Source organism: Erpetoichthys calabaricus, chromosome 1 (assembly GCF_900747795.2).
Source record: "Erpetoichthys calabaricus chromosome 1, fErpCal1.3, whole genome shotgun sequence".
NCBI classification, from domain to species: domain Eukaryota; kingdom Metazoa; phylum Chordata; class Cladistia; order Polypteriformes; family Polypteridae; genus Erpetoichthys; species Erpetoichthys calabaricus.
Genome location: NC_041394.2, coordinates 40,865,226 through 40,888,986, shown reverse-complemented (window position 1 = coordinate 40,888,986; position 23,761 = coordinate 40,865,226). Strand labels below are relative to the sequence as shown.

Below are 23,761 nucleotides of genomic sequence, written 5' to 3'. Positions count from 1 at the left end.
GGCAGAACAATTAATCTAAATTAATAATTTGCTAACATGTACTCACAATTTTCTTACTTTTGTTTCCCCTTCTCCTCCTCCTCCAATAGAGATGTTATTCCACTGGAAGATGGTGACATAAGTGCTATGTGCCTCCAGCTCTCCTCAAAACCTGGGGAGTACTCCTATTTTAGCCCAAGGACAATGTCAATGTGGGCAGGCCCTGACCACTGGCGCTTCAAACCACGACATAAAAGTATTAATTCATTTTCATTCAAACGTCACTTTTAAATTACAGTCGGTAATAAAGCTGCACAATTTATATGCTCCCTGTTTTCAATTTTCAATAGATTAATTTAAAAACCATATCTGTTGTCTAAAGGAATAAGGATCGTCCTATTCAATTGAGTTATTCTTCACAATCTAATAAATTGCACACTATTATTCTCTCTTGTGGAACTATGTGATGAATATACATTATATTGTCATTGGGATATGGTGCCATGTTAGAATTACTGTACCCTTCAAATTTAATCTACAATACAGCAAAGAAAAATACGCTTATAAAATACTACCCTGCTATTTTCATATAAAAGTGAACTTCACAAATTGGCTTATAAGAGACACTGAATTAAGCACTATTAATCACCATTATGAGCGTAAAAGTAGCTTCACACCTTCACGTATATCAACAATTTTCATAAAGTAATTATAAAATCTGCTTTATTAAATGTTTGATAAATAGTTAATTTCTCATTTTTATTTATATTGTGTTCCTGCCACAGTGAAGTGTTTTCATACTTACGTTGATTTTTCCTTTTTGGTTTGAATAACCCTCGGTTAGTTGGCCATATGTTGTTATTTCAATGTCTAATTTTATAATCATTGCTTATATCTTCAATTAGATGAAAATGTTGCTGGCAAAAAGCAAAAAAAACTCAAGCAAGCTTTTGAATTAAACTTTAATGAGGACGTTAATTTTGAGACATACTTCAAACAGTCTAGGGTGAGTACAATTTTCATATATAGAGACAATGTTCCCATTTGTTTATGGGAAGGACACTGAAGTAAATCAATATTAAAAAATAATTTTAAAAAGATAATGCTGACAAGAAAGATTGTTGTATCCTAAGATACTGTGACATGTTGACTGCTGAGCTGCAAATGGCCAGTACCATCTGTGTTAACCACCTTAACAGCATTATAATATACAGTATCGCTACATACTTTATAGGCAGCAACAACTATTGGCAAGAGTCTTCGAGATAAAGTGTCAAAAAAGAGAACTTTACTCCCTGCAGAATTTCACTATGAGCCATGTAATCTCACACGGTTGAACCTAAAGCCTTCAGTTATGGTAAGACAATACTTCTATTATTGATTGAATGTTTTCATAATAATTCAAATGTTTGGTGTTATTGAATAACTTTCATTCTTAACTTTTCATTCACTAACCCTTTTTGCACAGATTTCTAAAAAGGGAAAGAAGCGTATTTCTGGAGAGCATGTTGAAGGAATTGGAGAATATGACTATAATAATCCTAATGATACTGCAAACTTCTGTCCTGCTACACAGGTTTGTGATATTCATTTTTTTTTTTTTGTTTATCCTGGTTATTTACTTCATGGATACTTTGTCAGGACTAACCCTATCATTTCTGGTGTGTTTGACATTTTTGTTTAGATGGATGATGATGATGATGATGACCACCACGATTTTGGTAATGAACCTTGTGAAATTGAGAATACTTGCCCATTAGCTTCTGATCCAACAAATATCACAACATATGGGGAAGATAACCTGGTGGCAGAGCCACAGAAGGTAGTTTTTCTTTCCTTCACTGAATTGTGAATATGTCCAAAATGTGATGAATTCTGCTTATGTTCCATTCCGTGATTTGTATGTGAGAAAACTGTTTATTGTCCTGTGGAGGGAGTTTGTGGGTGTGATATCGTTGCTGGGGTGTGTGAAGAAGATGACCAGAAGATGCATCAGTTGTCATAAATATTTTGTATAGATGGGTGTGGCTGGAAACAAGTTATTTTTGTTACTGTGAATCATGGGGTATGAGAGGTTATATTAGATCAATATGTGAAGTGGAACAGTAGGTGCACTGCACATTTGTTACACATTTTTTAAAATGGATACTGTAGCGGTTAAACAGGCAGGAGAGCCCAGAACAGGGGTGTCCAACTTCAGTCCTGGTGGGCCACATTGGCTGCAGGTTTTCATTCTAACCATCTTCATAATTAGTGAGCCGTTTTTTGCTGCTGATTAACTTGTTTTGCCTTAGTTTTAATTGACGTGACTCAGACCCCTTCGTTGTTTCGTTGTCCTTAATGAGCAGTCAAATACTAATAGGACACAAAACAAGCTACCACATGACCAGTTAACCTGAAAATAAAGAAAGGTGAAGGTCTGTGTCATGTTAGTCTGCTCAGATCACCAAAACATCTTGACGGTGGTCTTAGAAAAAACAGAAACTCATGATATTCAATAACGGCTTTAATTAACAGCAAGAACTGGCTTCTCATTAAGAAACTGGTTGGAGTGAAATTGGCTGTGGAGTTTGACATTCCAATTTAGTTGGTCATCTGTTGGCTTGTTTCACATCTCATTTCTGTTTGGCTACCATTTAATGAAGAAACTTATCAATTCAGAGGACTGAATCCTTAAAAACAGGGCTATTAAAATGAAGGGAAAAGGAGTCAAGTAGCAGTGAAAACTGCTCACTGATTAGGAAAAGGGTTAGAATGAAAACCTGCGGCCCACCAGGACCGGAGTTGGTCACCCCTGACGTAGAAGGTGCATTCGCATGTAGTGCAAAATTAAATCTTAAAAAGAGACTGTTTATGGCTATGATATTTTGCACCACTTTTGAAATATGTCCTTGTTTTTGCTTGTACTATATGAATTGCATTTTCTGTGTTTTTAAATGATGCCTGGTGGTGAATGTATAGAAGTTCTGGGAAGAAGCCTGTATATTAAATAATGAAAAGGCTCTCTAAAGTAGATTAGTTTTTATATATCACAGTTAAGGACAGAGATCAATTTCTACGTTTGATATGGCAAGCTATGGACATTTTGTGATTTTAATATTATGATGGGTGTACCAAACTAATTGATTTTAGCAAAGGTTAACAAAGAAAAGACAATTTTGTCTCGCAATGTGCACTGGCAGAGCCCCTCTGCAAAGCACTGTTTTATGTGAAATGTGATCTTGTGCATGAAAGTGGTAGTGTTCAGCTTAGCATGTACAGGTATGCTTAATTATACAGTGGGTTCAAAAGAAAGTGTAATGGTAACTTCGTGAAATGTAAACTTTCAACTTGTAGATTTTATATTTAGAGTCACTTTGCCTTTAGTTTAGCACTATTATTTCTAAGTAATCATGCTTTTGTTTTTCCACTGCCATGAACAATACCAAAAATGCCATCCATTCCCTGCATTTAATAATAAATTTGCCATTTCTCATCAGTAATCCAAATGGTTTTGTTCCTCCTTACTCTTTAGTGTGTTGGAATAGCCTCCAGATCTTTCTGACAATTTATTGTGAAATTTGGGTTCAGAAAAGAATAGATGAACTGATGGATGAAATTGATGCATATTCTTTTTTTTTTCTTTATTACCAGGTGAAAAAGATTGAGCTAAATTATGCAAAGACGGCAAAGAAAATGGACATGAAGAGGTTAAAAGAAACAATGTGGTGTCATCTGGCAGACGATAAAGAGCAGGCCTCAATGGTATTAGACATGTGTAATATACCAATGGGTAGACTGGATTTAAATTTGTTGCTCTGGTTATTGAATTAGCTGCTCCAATAATGTAATTAAAGAATAGAAGCTTTATTGAAGGGGCTTGCTGGTCTTTTAACTTGGTTTTAGTTGCACCAAGTTTGGTGCACCGAGCAGAGTAGAACAAATTTTTAAGACCCAGTCACTGCCAGCTTTGACATGTGTACCAGAAAATTTAAAAATAAGGACTGGTTTTATTTTAATAGTTTGTTCAATATTATCTGTTTTAGTTATTTTTTAACTCTTGTAATGCTATATTGAGGACACACAAATCATGGTTCAACCTTCTGACCAACACCATCCCCACATTCCCAAACCAATTTTTTCTGTTTTGAATAATTTGGGCCAGTCTGTACATGGGTCTTAGAATGATGAAAAAAGTCATCTTTGGTCCAGAGTAAGTGCTTCTCCTTTAGTTAAGAATACTTTTATAGATTAGCAATTTTAGTTTGCCTCATCAAGGTAGACAGCTACAGTTCTCGTATGTAAAATTGAGAGCCAGATTAAAGCAGCTTACTGGCCTGAGACCACTAGGCAACACGCAAAAAGCACTAATGCGACAGAAAGGTGAAATTGTCAATCAGCTTAGCATACTGTATGTTGATTTTAATAAACTAGATTAAGTACTTTAAATCCTCTTTGTGTTTCCAACATTTTAACTACCAGGAAAAAGAAAATGAAGGTAATATAAAGATATTGAGAGAAAAATTCTTTGGCAGTGTGACAAAGGACTTGCAACAAAGGTGAGTTTTCTTGTATGTCTTGCTTTAGAGAGGCTTGTTGCTCCTTACCCAAGCTGATTGTAAAGGGCTTGAGTTTTAGACTCTGTACAGAATTATATTTACTTGGTTTTAACATTTATGAAGAATTAACAGGATACTTACAAATCCTGAGAATGTGACTCATCATACGAAGCCTTTAATGAAATTATGAAATTTACTTTTCTTTTTTCCTTCAATGTGTCCTGGCAATACTGCCTTGATAACAGCATAGAAACCTGTTACTTGAATACCCTTGAATGTAACACGTATTCTTTTCAGCCTGCTTCGTTATTTACTGTATATTCAAGTAATCATGAAATAATTAATGTCTTTGACATTCTTTTCTTCCATTTGTGATGATTTCAACAAACGGCTATACTCTCAGATGTATTGTGAAATGTCATAAAAGTTCAATAAAAACAAAGTTTAAGGGAATGTATGGACATGAGTTTTATAGTAGGCTAATACTGTTAATTGGGGAAAATACTGCCTGTGATCTGACATGACATGGATGATTCTTCTCCATGCCTGTTACAGAGTTTCTGGCCTTCAAGCACATCCACAGCTGCTGTGGTCACTAGATTGGTCACCATGTGGCTTTTCTCTTTCCTGTACAGAAGAATCGCCTGAAAGTACAATGTTTTAAAACAATTAATTAAAAACATCCAAAGAGGCTAACCAATAACCAATGTATTGATGAGACCTCCAGATGACAATTTTCAAGAATGCTTTGAGGGTGGAATTTTGGTGTGTTTCTGTAGGAGGCTATTTTGAATGAGATGAGATTAATCAGCAATGCTTTTCGCATTTGAATCTCTTTAATATTCATCTAATTTCATGGCAGACCTTGTATATTGTAAAACAAGTAAATGAAATTAAATATATTGTATTTGAAAATGAATGTTTGCTGGATACTATAAAAACATGATCTTGTTTTTGTTTATTTTTATTTATTTTTTTTTGTATAATGAAGGCTGCCTTCAACAATGGCTCAAAACTTGTCTGTGCCACTAGCATTTGCTGCTTTACTGCATCTTGCTAATGAAAAGGTTAGTGACTCACAAGTATATCATTGTCTGAGCATTATATTTTAACACATTGTTTGTTGAAAAAGTTACCACTGACCTAATGAATCACTTGATTTGTCACTGTTATTTACATATTGTATGTATTATACGGTATAGGGTGATATGTTGAAATGCTACTAGGTTCAATTGCAAAAATGCAAACAGAGAGAACTAAGGATCTAATAAAATAGTTGGGTCAGAATCATTTCAGCACAACTTGATTGACTCTTTAAACGCATGGTGAAGTGGTTCACATTTCTTCTTCTTTTACTTTCCCAATTATTATATAACTGAATTTCCTTGATCTTTTTTTATTCTCTCAGACATGTGCCTAAAAAAAAAAGGGGGTTCTGTAAATGAACTGCTTCATTGATAATTGGGCTCCATTGACACTCGATAGTCCAATATGCAAATAATTTCTTGCATTTATCAGTGATCATTTACTTGGCTATTTTCATTACAGTTATCTTGCTGTCTTACCTTTTGTGTTAACCTTTTCATTTTTCATTCCATTTCGCTTTCCACTGCTTATCCAGGATCAGTCGTAGGGGCAACAGTCTTAGCAGTTAGGAACCTATGTCCCTTTCCTCAGCCACACTTGCCAACTCACACTGTGTGATGCCAAGGGTTTCACAGGCCATATGGGAAATATACTCCTCCCGGAGAACTTGGGGTCTCCTCTCAGCTGATCATGCCCACAAAACTTCCACAGTGAGGTGTCCGGGAGGTATCTGATGCCCAAACCACCTCAATTGGCTCCTCTTGATTTGGATGGTCTGTGGATCTACTCCGAGCCTCTTCCAGATGTCTGCACTTCTTACCCTATCTCTAAGTAAGAACTCAGCCACCCTGCAGACAAAGCTCATTTTAGCCACTTGTACTTGTGATCTCATCCTTTTGGTCATTACCCAAAGCTCATGACCATAAGAGAGGGAAGGGACGTGGATTGACTGGTAGAGATTCTTCTTTACCACTATGGAACGGTATAATGAATGCATAACTGCCCTTGCTGACCCTATCTGTCTTTCCTTTCACTCGTAGAAAAGATCCCAAGATAACTTAAACTCCTCCACTTGAGACAGTAACTCAACTCCCAGTCATAGAGGACAGTCTACTTTTTTCCTACAGAGGACCATGGCCTCAGATTTGAAGGCGCTGATCCTCATCCCTGCCACAACCATCCTAATGCATGGTGGAGTTTACCGCCCAATGGCGCAAACAGGACCATGTCATCTGCAAAAAGCAGTAGTGCAATTCTAAAAACACTGAACTTAATATCCTATACCCCAGGGCTGCAACTTGATATCCTGTCCATGAAAATCATAAACCGAATAGGTGACAAGGCACGGCCCTTGTGGAGTCACACACTCACCAAGAACGTATTGATATTTTTCCAAGTATGTGGGAATGGCACTCCCTGCAATTGCATGGGAACCAAATAAGCCTTATAAGGGGCCCCAGCACACCTCACAAATTTCCATCAAGGAACATGGTCATATGCCTTTCTAATTTCAAAGAATGCATGTAGACCGATTTGGGTGTACTCCCATGCCCTCTCCAGGATCCAAATGAAGGTAAAGATCTGGTCCACTGTTCGATGGCCTGTGTGTTGACCTGATGAAACTTATGGTCAAACTGTTAGTAAAGAGTATCTTTAGCACTTAAAATATTCAGTGATAGATTAGCTGAAGGAGGGCTATAACATATTTAAAATGAGCATACTGTATATCCTTTCCTCTCGCAAGGATATGATAAGTTATTTAGAGTGCTTTAAATTGACTACTTTGTGCTCTGGATTACACACCTCTTCAATGAAGCCCTGAATTGGATAAGAGGGTTAGAAAATTAATGGATGCCTGAGTAATTTTACTCTTCTTTATGCAAAGAAATTTTTTTCTCCTCTCCAAATGTACCTTCTAAAACAAGGATGGGCAAACTACAGCAACGTCAATTTGTGCGGCCTGCACAACAATTAAAAACCTTCGTGGTTTTATTAATAAAAATGAAATAGATAATCAGTACATGTTTTAGAACATGTGAACAAATGAGCAAGCTCGTTTATAATGTTACATGTATACAAGCAGAAGCTTGTGTTTACGAAGATGGACTTTGTACTGCATGTAAACATATGTGTACGCTGACGTTCCAGTCTTACATAGTCGGAAGACCAGTTGCTATGTAAGCACACGCATTCACGCACATATGTTTAGATCGCTCAGGTTAATTTAGCCGTCGTCGTCTGAGTGCTGTATTATATTTCAAATTTTGTTATTCCTAACAATGAGTGCTACTGTGTGGGGGGGGAGGGGGGGGATGTAAAATTGAAGATGATTGCTGTGTTTTTTAATGAGGAATGGACATAAAAGTATGTATATATAATTTTTTTTTCCCTAATATACCATAACAGACTTGCAGTTTTTAGGGGAGTTTAACTTGAAGAGACATTTTCAAACTAAGCACCATAAGTTTGGAAGTAATTTTATCAAAAAGTGAATTAGAGCAAAAAGTTAATTTTATTTGCTGCTTTTTTGTGTGCCAAAGTTATATATTTATATGACTAATAAATGTATTTTTGTGTGTGAAAACGTACATTATTTAGCAAATCATGGTTTTTGTCACATGTGCCCTGCTAGACCTTACAAGTGTCCATGTGGCCCTCGGAGAGAAAAGTTGACCACCTCTGCTCTAAAACCAACTGGATTTACCTTTTTGAGATAATTTCTTCTTTAAAATGAAAGGTGTTTTTTTTTTTTTCCCCCCCCTTTCCTTTCCTTTATTGAGGCTGAGCCCTGGTTTCTTTCAAAATGTTGAGCTTCTCGATTTATACCAAAAGATATTGTGTATTTTCTGTCCACATTTCAAATCAAATTATAACGCCTTCAAACCATACTGCTATTTGTTTTCTTCTTCTCCTTGCATTTTAGTAAGTGAGATAAATTCTCTGGGAGTGATAGAAGTGCCCTGTTTTTGTGACAAAGTGGGCTAGATAAAGGCTGTAAAGATTTTATCTTATTGGGATAGCAAAACCAACTGCATGGATTTCAAGTTCAAACAACAAAATACCATTTATTAAACATTTGGATACTAGTAACCAGTTCTCCAATAGTCTGTGAAAAAACTTGACTAAATGAACATAGTTTTCTGCATTGATTTTTATATATGTTTAATGTCCATATGGTTCCAATGAGCTGTCTTTCACAAGACTAAAAGAGAGGGAGCAGAGGATGATTAAATTGTGACTTGTCAAATCAGGGTCCAATGGCTATAAGGTTTCTGAAAGGTAGGGTAACAGTACAATGGAGAGATGGCATCCAATGTGGGTCGATTTCATATTTGAAAAAAGATATTGAGATTGAAAATGGGACATGTTCAGATTCGATAAATAGTATTTGAGTGCACCTCACTCCCTTCTTCCTGGTTTTAAACCATCAGCTGAAAGTTCAGTTTGATCTGGCCAGAGTTGTCTAATACCCTACACATGGCGTTGCCAGAGCGGGCTCTATAACTACCCATGACTCTGTACTGGATGAAGTCGGATGTATGGATGGATATAAGAGATTGCGCTGGCAGTGCAGCAGTTTTTCTGTATTGTGTAGACCTTTTAGGAGTGACAGAGAAAACATTTTATTAGCATGGCAACATTATAAGATGGGTGACAGTAGAAAAAATGTAAGCAACTAAAATAATACAGTCCTTTTCCCCAGTCCCTCCGGGGTTAACAAACACTTTCAATTTATAAGTATTCACTTAGAATCACTTGCCTTTACTATTCTCCCCCACTACAGAAATGCTTTAGAATATTTACTCTAAAAAGAAGATGAAGGTGCCTTCATAACGAAGACCTTTTTCAATAGCCACCAGGCCTATGTGCTTTTGGACTATGAGATCTGTGAAAATTTAAGTTTGAAGCTGGAACTTTATCTTCCTTGTGTACTCAAACTGTTATCTTCTCTTTTTCAGGATCTGGTGCTGCAAAGTGTAGAAGATTTATCAGATATTATTATAAAGCAAGACAACTGACTTCATTATATTCATTGATTTTAAAAGAAAAGTATTTATGTTGATTTGTTTTTGTAATGTTTCCAGTTGTGCTCATGATTTAATGTTCCAATATGGAAATGCTAGCAAAATGAAGCAAAAACATTATTTTTTATCTCCTAATTTGGGGCGTATAGTTTTTAATACACTAGAAAACAAAATTTTATTTTTTGTATTAAGATTATATTTGCAAGTTTATCAAGTTCTTTCACCTTTTAATGTTGATTAGCTGTTTCATAGTTTAATAAACAGCTTATTTTTATGGCATTTTAGCAAAAATTGCATTGCTCTGAACAATATTTCAGAGCAGTTAACATCTAATACAATTCTGTTTAAAAGGTCTATACTTAGTCTGGTTCAGTACAACATCGGTGCCTTTTGGCAACCCATGTGCGTTTTATACTTAAAGGCAGCTCTTCGAAAATGTACAATATATAAATACAACATGAGCACCTTGTCTTTTGTATAGCCTATGTTTTTAAATGTTTTACTCTTCTTTTTATTGGCTTTAATCTTATTTTATTTCTGTGTACTGTATATTTTTTTTTAACGTCTGATAAATAAAACATGACAATACTCTGTCTTGGTGACGTACTTAAATTTTATATTAGGATTAATAGGAAAATGTTGCATATTGCTTACATTTGTGACATGCTTAAGATTCTATAGGTCTGGATCTTCATGGGCCATAATACCAGCTTTTACTCCTAGTCAAACTATGACAGATACTCTGATCATTAACTAATTTGTAATTTTCATATTTATAATAAACTGTATAATAATGTTAAATTAGTCATGTTTGTAGTTACTAAACTAGAAGAAAAAATAATGTAAAATCAACTGAGTCATTACAGAGGGACCTGGGCAACATTCAGACTTGGGCAGATTTGTAGAGATTTGTGAAGATGAATATTTTTTCTAATTAAAGGTAAGGCATTATACATAGGAAGTAGGAATATTATACTTCAATACACAATTTCTTGGTTTGAAATTTGAAAGTACATCTTATATGAAGGACCGGGGAGTCATAGTTGACATCCAGATAGTGAAAAGAAGCAATCAAGAAATCCAATGGGATGTTGGGTTTTTATTTCATGATGTGTAGAGTACAAGTCAAGGGAAATTATACTTAACACACTAGTGAGGCCCCATCAAGAGTACTGTGTACAGTTTTGGGCTGCATAATACAAAAACATGCATCTACAAAGTCTAGAGAAGAGCAACAATGCTGATTTCAGGCCTGAGAGGTGTAACTTGTTAGAAAAGATTGAAGAAGTTGAATCTTTTAAGTGTAATGAAATGGAGATGAAAAGGTGACATGATTGAAGTTTTTAAAATTTTTAAAGAAATCAGTATAGCACAGAGTTTCTCAACCTTTGAGTATTTGCGACCCGAGTTTTCATAACAGTTTTAATCGTGCCCCCCTAACGTTTTTTTGAAAGGAGCCCAGTAATACCAATTTGTTCTTTTTTAATTAATGATATATCATAGATGCATATTTTATTATACCTACTTAACTTTTATCAACATTTATCTAACTCTATTTTTCTAGTATTTAGAATATAGTTCAAGTTAATTTGTTTCGGTTTCAACAGATGTATTTCTCATATTTTCAATTCTTGTTTTCTTTTTTTCACATCTTCACACCCCCCTTTTTGTTACTTCGCACCCCCCCTAGGGGGGCCCGCCCCACAGTTTGAGAACCACTGATATAGCAGAACCCTGCTGCTGATTCAAAACTAATTCTTAACAAGAACACAGGAGCACCATTGGAAATGTTTTTTATGGGTAGGTTTCACACAAACTGTAGAAAAACATGGAATAAATTGCCAAATAGTGTCCAACGGTCTACCACACTCTGGACTTTCACATCTCAACTTGATGTTATGTTGGAGAAGATAGAATTGGTGAGCGTCTTGGGCTAAATTACCCATTTTCATCAAAATTGTTTAAATGTATATCCCACTGTAGCAAGACAGAAAATTAAACAGGTGTTTAGTCTCAATATTCCCCATTCAAGTTTTTTCTGCACACTAACTTGCAGCAGCCTCCTTTTGATTTACTAATTCTTGATCATCTGCTCATTTTTTTTTTTCTTGTCAATCTTTTTTTTTTTTTTTTTTTTAAATTGTCTTGCTTGCTTTTATTTTTTTATATTAAAATTTTGAACATAATGTTGTTATATGGAAAATATAAAAAATGCCAAAAGGAAATGTCTTGAATAGTTGTAAATCCTTTAGTGCCTTCCTTATGTCACCTGACAGCAGAACCACGCTAACAGAAGTTTGGCATGCTGGTGTAGAAATGCAGCCGCTAGGGGATAACAAATCTTCTCATTTGTGACGCACCCTCCACAAAGTCTTCATGATCGTACCAGAATCCTCGGAAAGCAATGTCATACCCCGTCAAGGGTGTCTGATCTTATGGCTAAAGAAAGGGGGAGAAGTACCTTCAGACTACCTCAAGGTAGCAGCTGGAGTTCATGTTATGAAAGGTGGGCTAGGTAAAACTCAGGTAATTACTAAATTTCCTTTAAACAAGTGGTTCTTAAGTTCAGTCCTGACGCTGTTAGTTTTGAAATAATATTGCATTAGTGCGATGGTGTTTTCTGATTGGTACTATTTAGGTCTTACAATGATTTCTTCAAAATGTCACATATAGTTGTCTCTTTCTTTTTTTCTCTGTGCTGCGTTGACATCATGCATCAGAAGGCGTGAGCTTATTCATTGCGAGCAGGAGCACGCGGGTGGCCAGTTGCTGTGCGCTACAACATGCTTGAGCTGGCGGCAATCAACGCACATGTACTGTGCAAGGCGTACACGGGTCCACTGAGGAAGGAAGAGTGTTCTTTGCTCGCCTAGCAAGGGAACTTCGTTGTCGCTTCTTACAAGAAAATGCAATGGAAAAAGAAAGAGTATGCAACATCGACAAGCTTCTGTTCCTAGACCAGCACTTACCCCAGGAAAGCAAACTCAATTAGTGTCGGGTGCACCTTCAATGTAATAGGAACCACAGAATAGAGAGAGGTGTGTGCATTGTAACAGGTACAAATGTCATAAATGTAGGAAGGACGGTCCTTGGCTGTATGGGAACTGTTAACATTTGAATTTAATGATTGTGTATAGTGTGGAACTGACCTCTCTGTACTATTCTTTCCTCTGCATGTCCTGGAGTACAAAAATAACACCACCTTGCACCAAAATGTGGAGACTGGGCAAGATCGGGGGGGGGGGGAGTGGTCACTGATTACAACCGCAAGAAGGCATGCGAATGAATATGAATAATGTTGTATCAGTGCCACAATGTTTTCCGAAGTGTACTATACAGGTCATAAAATAAATTATTCCAAATATCATGTATACCTATGTCTTTGTTGTTTTAATTTTCCAATGCGGCTTTGACATCATAGATCATAAGGCGCATACTAATTCAGCATGAGCTGGAACATTCAATAAAACTGAATAGAAAAAATTAAATTGACGGTGAGATACGAAGAAGGCAGATTCACCAGCGTTTGTGTCCGCTTTTATCCCCCCAGATCAGAGAATTTCCAGTTCCATTGTCTGAAAACACAACTCATATCTACAGTTATTTCCAGTTTCAAATAACAACTAACAGTATCAGATCTGGGTTAGGGGGGGTTATGTCGTGATTGTGACTGAGAGAATAAAAGTAAAAATAAAAAAAACGCTAACTTTTACAAGTACCATACATTTGCGTCTGTAACAGCCGGTGTAAATCAAATGTATGTTTTTATTGTATAATATTAACAATAAGAGGCCTGGGGACCCGGGTTCGCTTCCCGGGTCCTCCCTGCGTGGAGTTTGCATGTTCTCCCCGTGTCTGCGTGGGTTTCCTCTGGGCGCTCCGGTTTCCTCCCACAGTCCAAAGACATGCAGGTTAGGCGGATTGGCGTTTCTAAATTGGCCCTAGTGTGTGCTTGGTGTGTGGGTGTGTTTGTGTGTGTCCTGCGGTGGGTTGGCACCCTGCCCGGGATTGGTTCCTGCCTTGTGCCCTGTGTTGGCTGGGATTGGCTCCAGCAGACCCCCGTGACCCTGTGTTCAGATTCAGCGGGTTGGAAAATGGATGGATGGATTAACAATAAGAGCAGCTCACTATGGCAAACTTGCAAGGCACTCAAGATCGAACATATGGCCTCTTGATTACAAGTCAGCAATTCTTACTGCTGCGCCACAGAAGCTATCGTATTACATTTGCACCTTTTTTGAAAGTGTTTATTTGATATTTGGACTTCAGCCTTCACACATTATACAGCTCATGACGACATTTTTTCATTTATTACTAAAACGTCAAAAACATTTCTGCTCTAACAATGTGTTTATATAGATTTTTGTAGACAAGAAACACACATGAAATGTATGTATTCCAAATAACAATCGATTATTTCCCCTCAAAAACTCCAGCACTTCACTCCAAGATAATCAAGGCATGAGTTGGGAGAACTTTTTGCCCTTTCTACAGCGGTGGGGGGGATGGTATAGCAGGCTGCTTGTGTTGATGGATACATTTACGAGACAAAAGATGCTGAGGGAGAGGTGCGAAGGGATTTAAGGTGGGCCGGATTTACAAGATTTTTTGTAGACTTTGGTAATTCTAGTGTTAAAAGAAGTGATGAGGCAGCCTTCTGCTGTTATGCACCTGAAATCTGGAATAGCTTAGCGATAGAAATTCACCAGATTAATACAGTGGAGCACTTTAAAAAAAAAAAAAAAAAAAACTGCCAAAAACCCATTACTTTAACATGGTTTTCTCATAGCTTCATTTTAGTGTAACTGATATTCTGTATATGCATTTAATTATCATTTTTTCTCATGGCTCCACAATCCATACTAACCCCTACTTTCTCTGCTGTTCTTTTTCCGGTTTTCTGTGCTGGTGATCTGCGTTACCACCACCCAGTGAAAGCACCATGCTCTCCCTACATTGATGGATTAAAAGCCAGAGGTCCACATGGCCATCATCGTCTAATTCTTCCACGTGAAGCCTGAAAACCATGAAGACTGATTAAGATCATTTCTGTTAGGTAGAATGCCTATTGTGGGCTGGGTGGTCTTGTACCCTTGGAACCCCTGCAGATTTAGTTTTTTTCCAGCCCTCTGGAGTTTTTTGCTTTTTGATTTTTCTGTCCATCGGACCTTACTTTATTCTTTGTTAATTAGTATTACATAATTTTGTATTTTTTTATTTCTTCCTCTTGTAAAGCACTTTGAGCTACATCATTTGTATGAAAATGTGCTATAGAAATAAATGGCTCATGTGGCTATAGAATTAAATAATGTGCTTCATTCACCGCAAGGATTGGCTTCTAAGTAAGAAATTGGCTGGAGCACAAATGGTAACCCTCCAGGAATGGAGTTTAAGTCCTCCAAATTAGTTGGCTGCTGGTTAAAGGAAAAAAAAGTATTCTGAATCATAAAGAGCAAGCCAATGTAATATTAAAGAAGTAGATTCCACTAACAGAATTAATTATTTTATTAATTAATAAAGTGACTCGAATGAATACATTTAGTTACTGTGGCTTTCCATGATCAGAGTTTGACACCCCTGCTCTTGTGCTACCATAATGACTGCATTTAGCAAATCACAGAAAGTGATTAAATGGCAAAGAATAAGATGATAAGATGCTGAACCACATTGACAAGCAGTAAGTAATCCTGAATGTAGAGCAATTGAACAAAGATGATGGATTAAAGATGGGCATGCGTGACAAAGTCCAAGATACTGAATGCGAGAACAGCTCGGAGACAAAAATGCAAGAAGATTGTCACATGAAAGCACTGCTTTTACACTGATGTATTGCCAAAGAGCACTTCTTAGCAAAGTTGCATCATCAGTGTGATCTCAGGCAGTATTTTTTATGTTGAAAACAAAAGACTGTGTTGCCAAAATAGAAAAGTCCTGCTTGCTCTAGGTGAGCCAGCAGAGGAGATAAACTACATTTTATAGAGGAACTGAAAGAAGTAACTATTTAGAAAACATAAGAAGTATCAACAGCTCTTTATCTTTAACTTGGTTTTAATGTGTATTTTATTGTATGAGCATAAGTCCATGTGTCTCACTAGTTAACTTTAATAGTGACAATTCTCAAATAACAGACTAGATATTATGGCAATGCTGAAAACAGGCAGCTCCTTCAATGTTCTCCACTAGTGTGCTCTGCTAGTAAAAGCAGAAACATTTGGAAAGATGGAATGAAAATAATGATGAAGGTGATGAAAATCTTAAAAACATACATAGACATTTGCTATTGTTTTATGTTTATTGATATTAAAATATAGAAATTTCAGTTGTGGGATGACACTAAAATATAGAAACTGGGAAATAAGAGCTTGCTTAATGTAGGAGTTTAATAAAAAGTAGAAAGTGGTTTGGTATAAAAACCTGCAGTCAGAACTAAAGCTGCATTACACAGCAATGCATAGACCCTGAATGGCAGCGATAGATATGTGGTGCCTCTTCCAAATGTGAGGCTCGCAGAAATCTTCCAGGTTGCCTGTCTTAAAAAGCCAAGCAATGCTCGAGGGCACCAGAGCCCATTTATGCAAAATCCATTCTGTTGTCCATGTAGTCAAGATGGACAGTTGCAACACCAGAAGTGACCCCAATCATTTAACACTTAACTGCGATTGTAAAAGAGTTTGAGATAAAGGTCTGCCTACAGGTGGTCATGGCCTATACTCACAACACAGTAGAAGAGTCACTGCACCAGATAGGCAGACACTCCACATCATCTAGTAAGGCCTTGCAGGAAAGCAACTTCTAATTTGGTTTTATTCCTTTTGGTAAAACCTTTGTTTTCTTTACCTTGTTCTGGGTGTGGAATGCTTCTAGGTGGAGGTTTTCTTTCTATTCCAGTTTTACATTAATCTCTGTTTAAATTCTTGTCACTAGATACTTGTTTGTTTTACCCTGAGCTTAATTTTTATCCTTTTGAAAAGAAATAAAAATATTCTCCTGTTTCTTTTAAAATATGAATATATACACTCCACTCATATTCTTCTGAAGATCAAGTGACAAGCATGCACCTGACACTGGATGAGTACTCTCGTCATTGGGAAATGGCTAAGCATTAGCGTTGAAGGACAAGCAAGTTAATGAAGCATCATTAAGTAGGAAGGAGAGGCACAGTAGCACACGTCAACAGTTGTGGCACAAAAACATTTCTTACGTTTAGGAGAAATACATGCGTCTGTGATATAAGCAGACCATGCAAATTTCACAGAGACAACAATTAGGACTGTATCTGCAAGGCCGTGCAGTGCAAGCCACTTACATTTTAAATCCTTAAAAGCTCTAAATGGCCAGATTCAGGGAATAAAAAATTAGTGATTCTTAAGACTATGTCATATTAAATGACATTTCCAGCAATTTCCAGTTGTAGCCTTTAAAGCAGAGATCTCCAACCTTTTTTCCCTGAGAGCTACTTTTACAAAATGAAAATGGCGGAGAGCTACTCATGTTTTCTAACGTTTATTCTCATAGCTTATTTCAACCCAAACAAACTGAATAAGCTTGTTATGCCTGAACATTTACAAAATGCAGGTGTCCACAACTCACATTTTGCATTAAAACATCACAAAAAAAATATTTAGTTTGCCTGCAAGTGCATTTTGTATGTCGGTATGCATTTTCTAGTGTATCTCACGCCATTGAATTAAAACATGAATGCTGTCAAAACAAAACAATGCAATTCCAAATACACAGATATGACATATTCATTTGTCATTTTGTTCCATGTCACTGTGTCACTTTATTCACATGTCCAGTTGCATGTGTGATGTGTTAGTTAGTTAGTCAGATGACCGGCACTGCATGGAGTCAACTAGAGAGACAGGTGTATGGTGGAGTGGAGCCACGTAGGTTCACTCTAATGGAGTCATTTAAATGTTCATCTGTCAGTCTTGTTCTGAACTTTGATTTCATGACATTCATGTCAGACTCACAGAGGTATGTAGACCCAAACAAAGCAGACATTTTTAGAGCTGCTTGGTGAAGATTCTTCTAGTTATCTGGCTCTACTAAGCTCCAGAAATGCTGAGAATGCTGTTGAGACTTTAACTGCACATTATTTTGAAGGTTTATTAATATATAATACTAGGGGGCTTCACCCCCTGTTCACTTTGCTCACCAACCCCTGTGTTTGGTTTTCCGGATATACACTTTTAAGATTTTTTTTTTCTTTGAATTGTTGCTATTTTATTAGTTTCACTTTTATTTCAGAACTTTGGTAAAAACAATATTTGGAATCTTTCGAGTCCCAACATGCTGAATGTTTTAAATGAGGTCCGTGAGACATGTGTTTAATGACTTTGTACCATAATTCAGGATAGGTTTCTCTGTTTGGAATTTCAGCACAGACAAAACCATCTACATCATCAGCAGTTAATAATTTTGTTTGCAAAGTAACCACTAAATGCATGTGAGGTAAACCCCGTTTTTGAAATTCTCTGACTTAAACTTCAAAGCCTTACAATATTTACATACTTCTGACATATCACCTATGTCCATATATTCGATCTCTATTCACCTTTTTGTTATTTCTCCAAGTAATAATTTCTCTTTGTTTGCGTTAATGCGATGTTAACTTTCTTTGTTTTGACACTTTCGTTTTTTTCTGCTTTCATATTCTGTATCTTGCTCTGCATGTGCATCGCGCCTATGTTTTTTTTGAATCTTTTGAATTCCACTGTTTTCATTATATCTAACCTGCTCTGCATGTGTTTGGCCCCCTTGTTTTTTAACCTCTTTATGACGTTTTACTTTGTTTTCAACTCTTTGTCTTTTATTTCTGACCTCGCATTGTCCTGCTTTTTTTCCAATGACACCTGGTCCGTGGTGATTATTTTCCCTTTTTTTGAGTAATAATTTCCATTTGTTTATGCAACTGCGATCTTTAGTTTCTTTTTTTTTTATACTTTCTAATTTTCCTGCTTTCATATTCTTTAACTTTCTCTACATGTGTATCACAGTTTTTTTTTGAGCCTTTTGAATTCCACTGCTTTCATAATCTCTAACCTGCTCTGCATGTGAATAGCGCCAACGTTTTTGAACGTCTTTATGAAGTTCTACTTTGTCTTTTAATTCTGAGCCCGATTGGACATGCTTTTTTTCAGTTCCACTTGTTCCCTTCTGATTATTACTTTCCTTATTTTCTGAATTTGCACCTAGGTTGTTCTTTTTCTTTTTTGCATTTTTTTTCTCTCCAATGCTTTTGAGTCTCTTTTCTCCGCACTGCTCTTTCATCTTCGCTTAGTCATCGACGTTTCATCTATAACATATTGTCCTTATACGCTTTATGTGCGCTGAGAGCCCTGGATCTGTGTGTGCTGAAAGCCTTTTCACGATTGAGTGTTTGGCTGCTTTGTGGTCTTATTTGATATTGGTTGTAAGTAGGGCGTGTCTTGCAAGAATCTCATGTTCTGCATCCCCGAGAGACGGTCCTGGATCAATCTCTTGGCACAAAGTCTCATGTTTAAGGTCCCTGCGAGACGCTCCGTGGCCAATCTGTTTCGTCTTGCGAGTCTTTTAAGTGTCTTCCGTGATCTGAAGATCACGTCTCATTTCCCTAGTCTTTCTCTCCCAGGATCTCTATTATAATTTTTTTATAATAGAGTGATATAAAATCCAATGTCTGTCTGTCTGCCCGTTTTTCACAAGAGAACTACTTAACAGATTTAGATCAGGTTTTTTTCTATAATTTGCTTGAACATTCCAGTTGATTTTGTGACTTCTCTCATTTTGCTATGTATCATAGTTTGCTTGCGGTACCGATTTATTTGTGCAAATCTGAGATCAACACAAGGGTCGGGGGCGGGGCCTTCCTCACTCACTCGCCAGTTTCGGGGCGTGTACCTTAACTCCGCTTGGCTAGCAAACGAGAGAACAACTGAATTCAACTTTGTTTGCTATTTAAAATAAAGTGTTAGATAGGTCTTGATGACTTTGAGTCTGGATATTCTCTTAAGTGTATGCCACATTGAAAAGATAGACTGAAATTCAGATTGTGGATCGTGGTATGATTTTCTGGAAATTTATGTAGGATTCATTAATTCTTTGGCAAGCTGCTCATCCAAAGGTACAATACATAGAATGTGGAGTAGAGGAATAAGAAACATGGGTGTTTTGGATCTTGCAAAAATAAAGAAGCTTATCTGTCTGATTTGTTGTGCTTCATGTACCACGACAGAATGGAAAAGAGGCAGAGATTACAGCTGAACTCCCTGTACCTGTTAACCCTTCGTACAGGACCAAGCGCTGCACTGGAAACTGTCACACATGCTTGGTGATTTTATATTTGTGTAAATTAAAATATTTTCGCTATAAGATCAGCAACTGGGGTTGGTAACTCTGACATAACATATAGCTGGAAGTCACATAATGTGGCATCAGCTTTTTCTGTTGTCCATCCATCCATCCATCCATTATCCAACCCGCTATATCCTAACTACAGGGTCACAGGGGTCTGCTGGAGCCAGTTTTTTCAGTTGTCCCTAAGTAAAAGGATCTGGAAGGCAAAGCCCTGTCTTTGTAGGACTCATCCATGACACATTCCATGCTGCTGGTTTTTATACCATCAAATTCCTGATCAGTATATTTAGTTTGCGATTTTATTAAAAAGCTTATTTCACTTTTGCCAAAATAAGCAAGAGGCATGTGTGTCTGATATCTATAGGGAGACATGCCCGAAAGTACAAGAAAAAAACATGTACTTTATTTTTCATTATTTTTTCTTCTTTTCCAGTATTGGTGTTTTCTCACTGACGGAAGTACACTTGGATTTTCTGGCAGTGCCAGAAGGAACTCTGTTGGGCCATTGAGCAAGGCTCTTAACCTACAATTGCTCCAGGTGTGCTGTATAAATGGCTGACCCTGATATACACTACTTCTATTCTGGCTGTTAGCACTTAACTCTACGCCAGAGTTTCTTAAACTGTGGGTCTCGGGCTGTCGCCTTTGGGTTGCGTAGGGTCTTAAGTCACCATTGTATGTAATAGGTATGGAACGCTTAAAGTGCGTCGCCAAGGGTTGTAAGCAATGCTGTGTTGCAATCGACATGGCTGTGCTCCAACGATCGGCGGCAGTTGTAAAAAGGACCCTACCCCCCTGCACCAGCTGTGACGATCGGCGGCGATTCTCCAAAGAGGACCCTCCACTCCCGCTCTGACGATTGTCATGGAATGGGTCTTGAAGGGCAAGATTGAGTCGCTAAGAAAAAAAAAATGGATACCTGTTTTAGTTCAATTCCTAGGAGTAACTTTGAGAGGCTTGATAAATATGGGACTCGATATGGGTTATATATATATATATATATATATATATGTATATGTATATGTATATGTATATATATATGTATATGTATATATATATATATATACAGTGGTGTGAAAAACTATTTGCCCCCTTCCTGATTTCTTATTCTTTTGCATGTTTGTCACACAAAATGTTTCTGATCATCAAACACATTTAACCATTAGTCAAATATAACACAAGTAAACACAAAATGCAGTTTGTAAATGGTGGTTTTTATTATTTAGGGAGAAAAAAAAATCCAAACCTACATGGCCCTGTGTGAAAAAGTAATTGCCCCCTGAACCTAATAACTGGTTGGGCCACCCTTAGCAGCAATAACTGCAATCAAGCGTTTGTGATAACTTGCAATGAGTCTTTTACAGCGCTCTGGAGGAACTTTGGCCCACTCATCTTTGCAAAATTGTTGTAATTCAGCTTTATTTGAGGGTTTTCTAGCATGAACCGCCTTTTTAAGGTCATGCCATAGCATCTCAATTGGATTCAGGTCAGGACTTCGACTAGGCCACTCCAAAGTCTTCATTTTGTTTTTCTTCAGCCATTCAGAGGTGGATTTGCTGGTGTGTTTTGGGTCATTGTCCTGTTGCAGCACCCAAGATCACTTCAGCTTGAGTTGACGAACAGATGGCCAGACATTCTCCTTCAGGATTTTTTGGTAGACAGTAGAATTCATGGTTCCATCTATCACAGCAAGCCTTCCAGGTCCTGAAGCAGCAAAACAACCCCAGACCATCACACTACCACCACCATATTTTACTGTTGGTATGATGTTCTTTTTCTGAAATGCTGTGTTCCTTTTACGCCAGATGTAACGGGACATTTGCTTTCCAAAAAGTTCAACTTTTGACTCATCAGTCCACAAGGTATTTTCCCAAAAGTCTTGGCAATTATTGAGATGTTTCATAGCAAAATTGAGATGAGCCCTAATGTTCTTTTTGCTTAACAGTGGTTTGCGTCTTGGACATCTGCCATGCAGGCCGTTTTTGCCCAGTCTCTTTCTTATGGTGGAGTCGTGAACACTGACCTTAATTGAGGCAAGTGAGGCCTGCAGTTCTTTAGACGTTGTCCTGGGGTCTTTTGTGACCTCTCGGATGAGTCGTCTCTGCGCTCTTGGGGTAATTTTGGTCGGCCGGCCACTCCTGGGAAGGTTCACCACTGTTCCATGTTTTTGCCATTTGTGGATAATGGCTCTCACTGTGGTTCGCTGGAGTCCCAAAGCTTTAGAAATGGCTTTATAACCTTTACCAGACTGATAGATCTCAATTACTTCTGTTCTCATTTGTTCCTGAATTTCTTTGGATCTTGGCATGACGTCTAGCTTTTGAGGTGCTTTTGGTCTACTTCTCTGTGTCAGGCAGCTCCTATTTAAGTGATTTCTTGATTGAAACAGGTGTGGCAGTAATCAGGCCTGGGGGTGGCTACGGAAATTGAACTCAGGTGTGATACACCACAGTTAGGTTATTTTTTAACAAGGGGGCAATTACTTTTTCACACAGGGCATTGTAGGTTTGGATTTTTTTTCTCCCTAAATAATAAAAACCATCATTTAAAAACTGCATTTTGTGTTTACTTGTGTTATATTTGACTAATGGTTAAATGTGTTTGATGATCAGAAACATTTTGTGTGACAAACATGCAAAAGAATAAGAAATCAGGAAGGGGGCAAATAGTTTTTCACACCACTGTATATATATATATATATATATATATATATATATATATATATATATATATATATATATATATATGTATATGTATATGTATATGTATATATATATATGTATATATATGTATATATATATATGTATATATGTATATATGTATATATATGTATATATATATGTTGTAGCAGTTACGCGTGTCGTCCACCTCTCGAACCCTCAGGTACCACTCTTCGGACCAGGTGAAAGTATAATAATAATAACTTTTTATTTCGTTATTATAATGTGCACAAAGCACCCTCCACTCCACACTCATTAAACAATAAACTCTCTCTCTAATACAATCCTCCTCCTCTCCCAGACACGTCGCCACCCTACCTCCCAGCTCAGCTCAAATGTCTGGGCTCACCCAGAGTCCTTTTATAGCCCCTGACCCGGAAGTGGCCCCAAGCCAAACCCACAAGTCTGTTTTCCTTCCGGGTCAGGGCAAAGTCCTTTTCTTCATCCCGGGAGCACATCGCTTCTTCCAGTCACGTGACTGGGATGCACTCCCGGGTTATAGGGCATGACAGAGCCCACTAGCCCCCCTACAGCGACTCCTGGCGGCCCCCAGGGTATCCAGCAGGGCTGTGTCAAAACACTACAAAGTCCATGAGGCCCTGCTGGAACTCGGGGCACAAATATGCTGTCCGGAGGGCTCCTCCTAGCGGCCTGGGGGTGACGACCGGAGTCCATAGCCGGTCGCCTGTCACAGTCCCTCCCCCTTAGCGACGAGCAGTGGGGCGGAGCGTTGATTCCCGCGAGGGACGTCCTCCTCCAGGAGGGCGCGGGATCCGGGCCATGGTTCCGTTGTCTAGACCCCCCGGCGAACCTTGGAGGGACGGTGTATCTGCTGTTCCACCGCTCCCCTGTCCTCCGGGGACAACTACGCCATACGTGGCCCGGTTGCCGGCAGTTGTAGCACCGCCGACGTCCTCCTGGTGGCCTCTCTTCCCGAGACCTGAAGCACCTCGGGAATTCTGTCAGCTCCACCCTGTCCTCCGCCAAGGAGGGGTTAACAGCCGCTTTGCTGCTCTTTGCCCTATCCTCTTCCCTGTTAGGAGACCCGCATTTCTGTGTGGGGATCTCCTGC

The 23,761-nt window shown here is 37.9% G+C and overlaps 2 protein-coding genes across 2 annotated transcripts in view; one reads left to right on the top strand and one right to left on the bottom strand.

Moving 5' to 3' along the window:
• ncaph (non-SMC condensin I complex, subunit H) overlaps positions 1 to 9,752 on the top strand; it is a 28,086-nt gene extending 18,334 nt beyond the window's left edge. Inside the window, exons 10-18 of the mRNA XM_028798480.2 lie at positions 90 to 235; positions 885 to 985; positions 1,214 to 1,336; positions 1,448 to 1,555; positions 1,664 to 1,801; positions 3,613 to 3,723; positions 4,441 to 4,517; positions 5,509 to 5,584; positions 9,563 to 9,752. Coding sequence (XP_028654313.1) covers positions 90 to 235; positions 885 to 985; positions 1,214 to 1,336; positions 1,448 to 1,555; positions 1,664 to 1,801; positions 3,613 to 3,723; positions 4,441 to 4,517; positions 5,509 to 5,584; positions 9,563 to 9,622 — 940 coding nt within the window. The 3' untranslated portion in view covers positions 9,623 to 9,752. The remainder of the gene's footprint in view (positions 1 to 89; positions 236 to 884; positions 986 to 1,213; positions 1,337 to 1,447; positions 1,556 to 1,663; positions 1,802 to 3,612; positions 3,724 to 4,440; positions 4,518 to 5,508; positions 5,585 to 9,562) is intronic.
• Positions 1 to 23,761, bottom strand: part of fam136a (family with sequence similarity 136 member A) — a 429,951-nt gene that overhangs the window by 39,824 nt on the left and 366,366 nt on the right. The window lies entirely within an intron of this gene.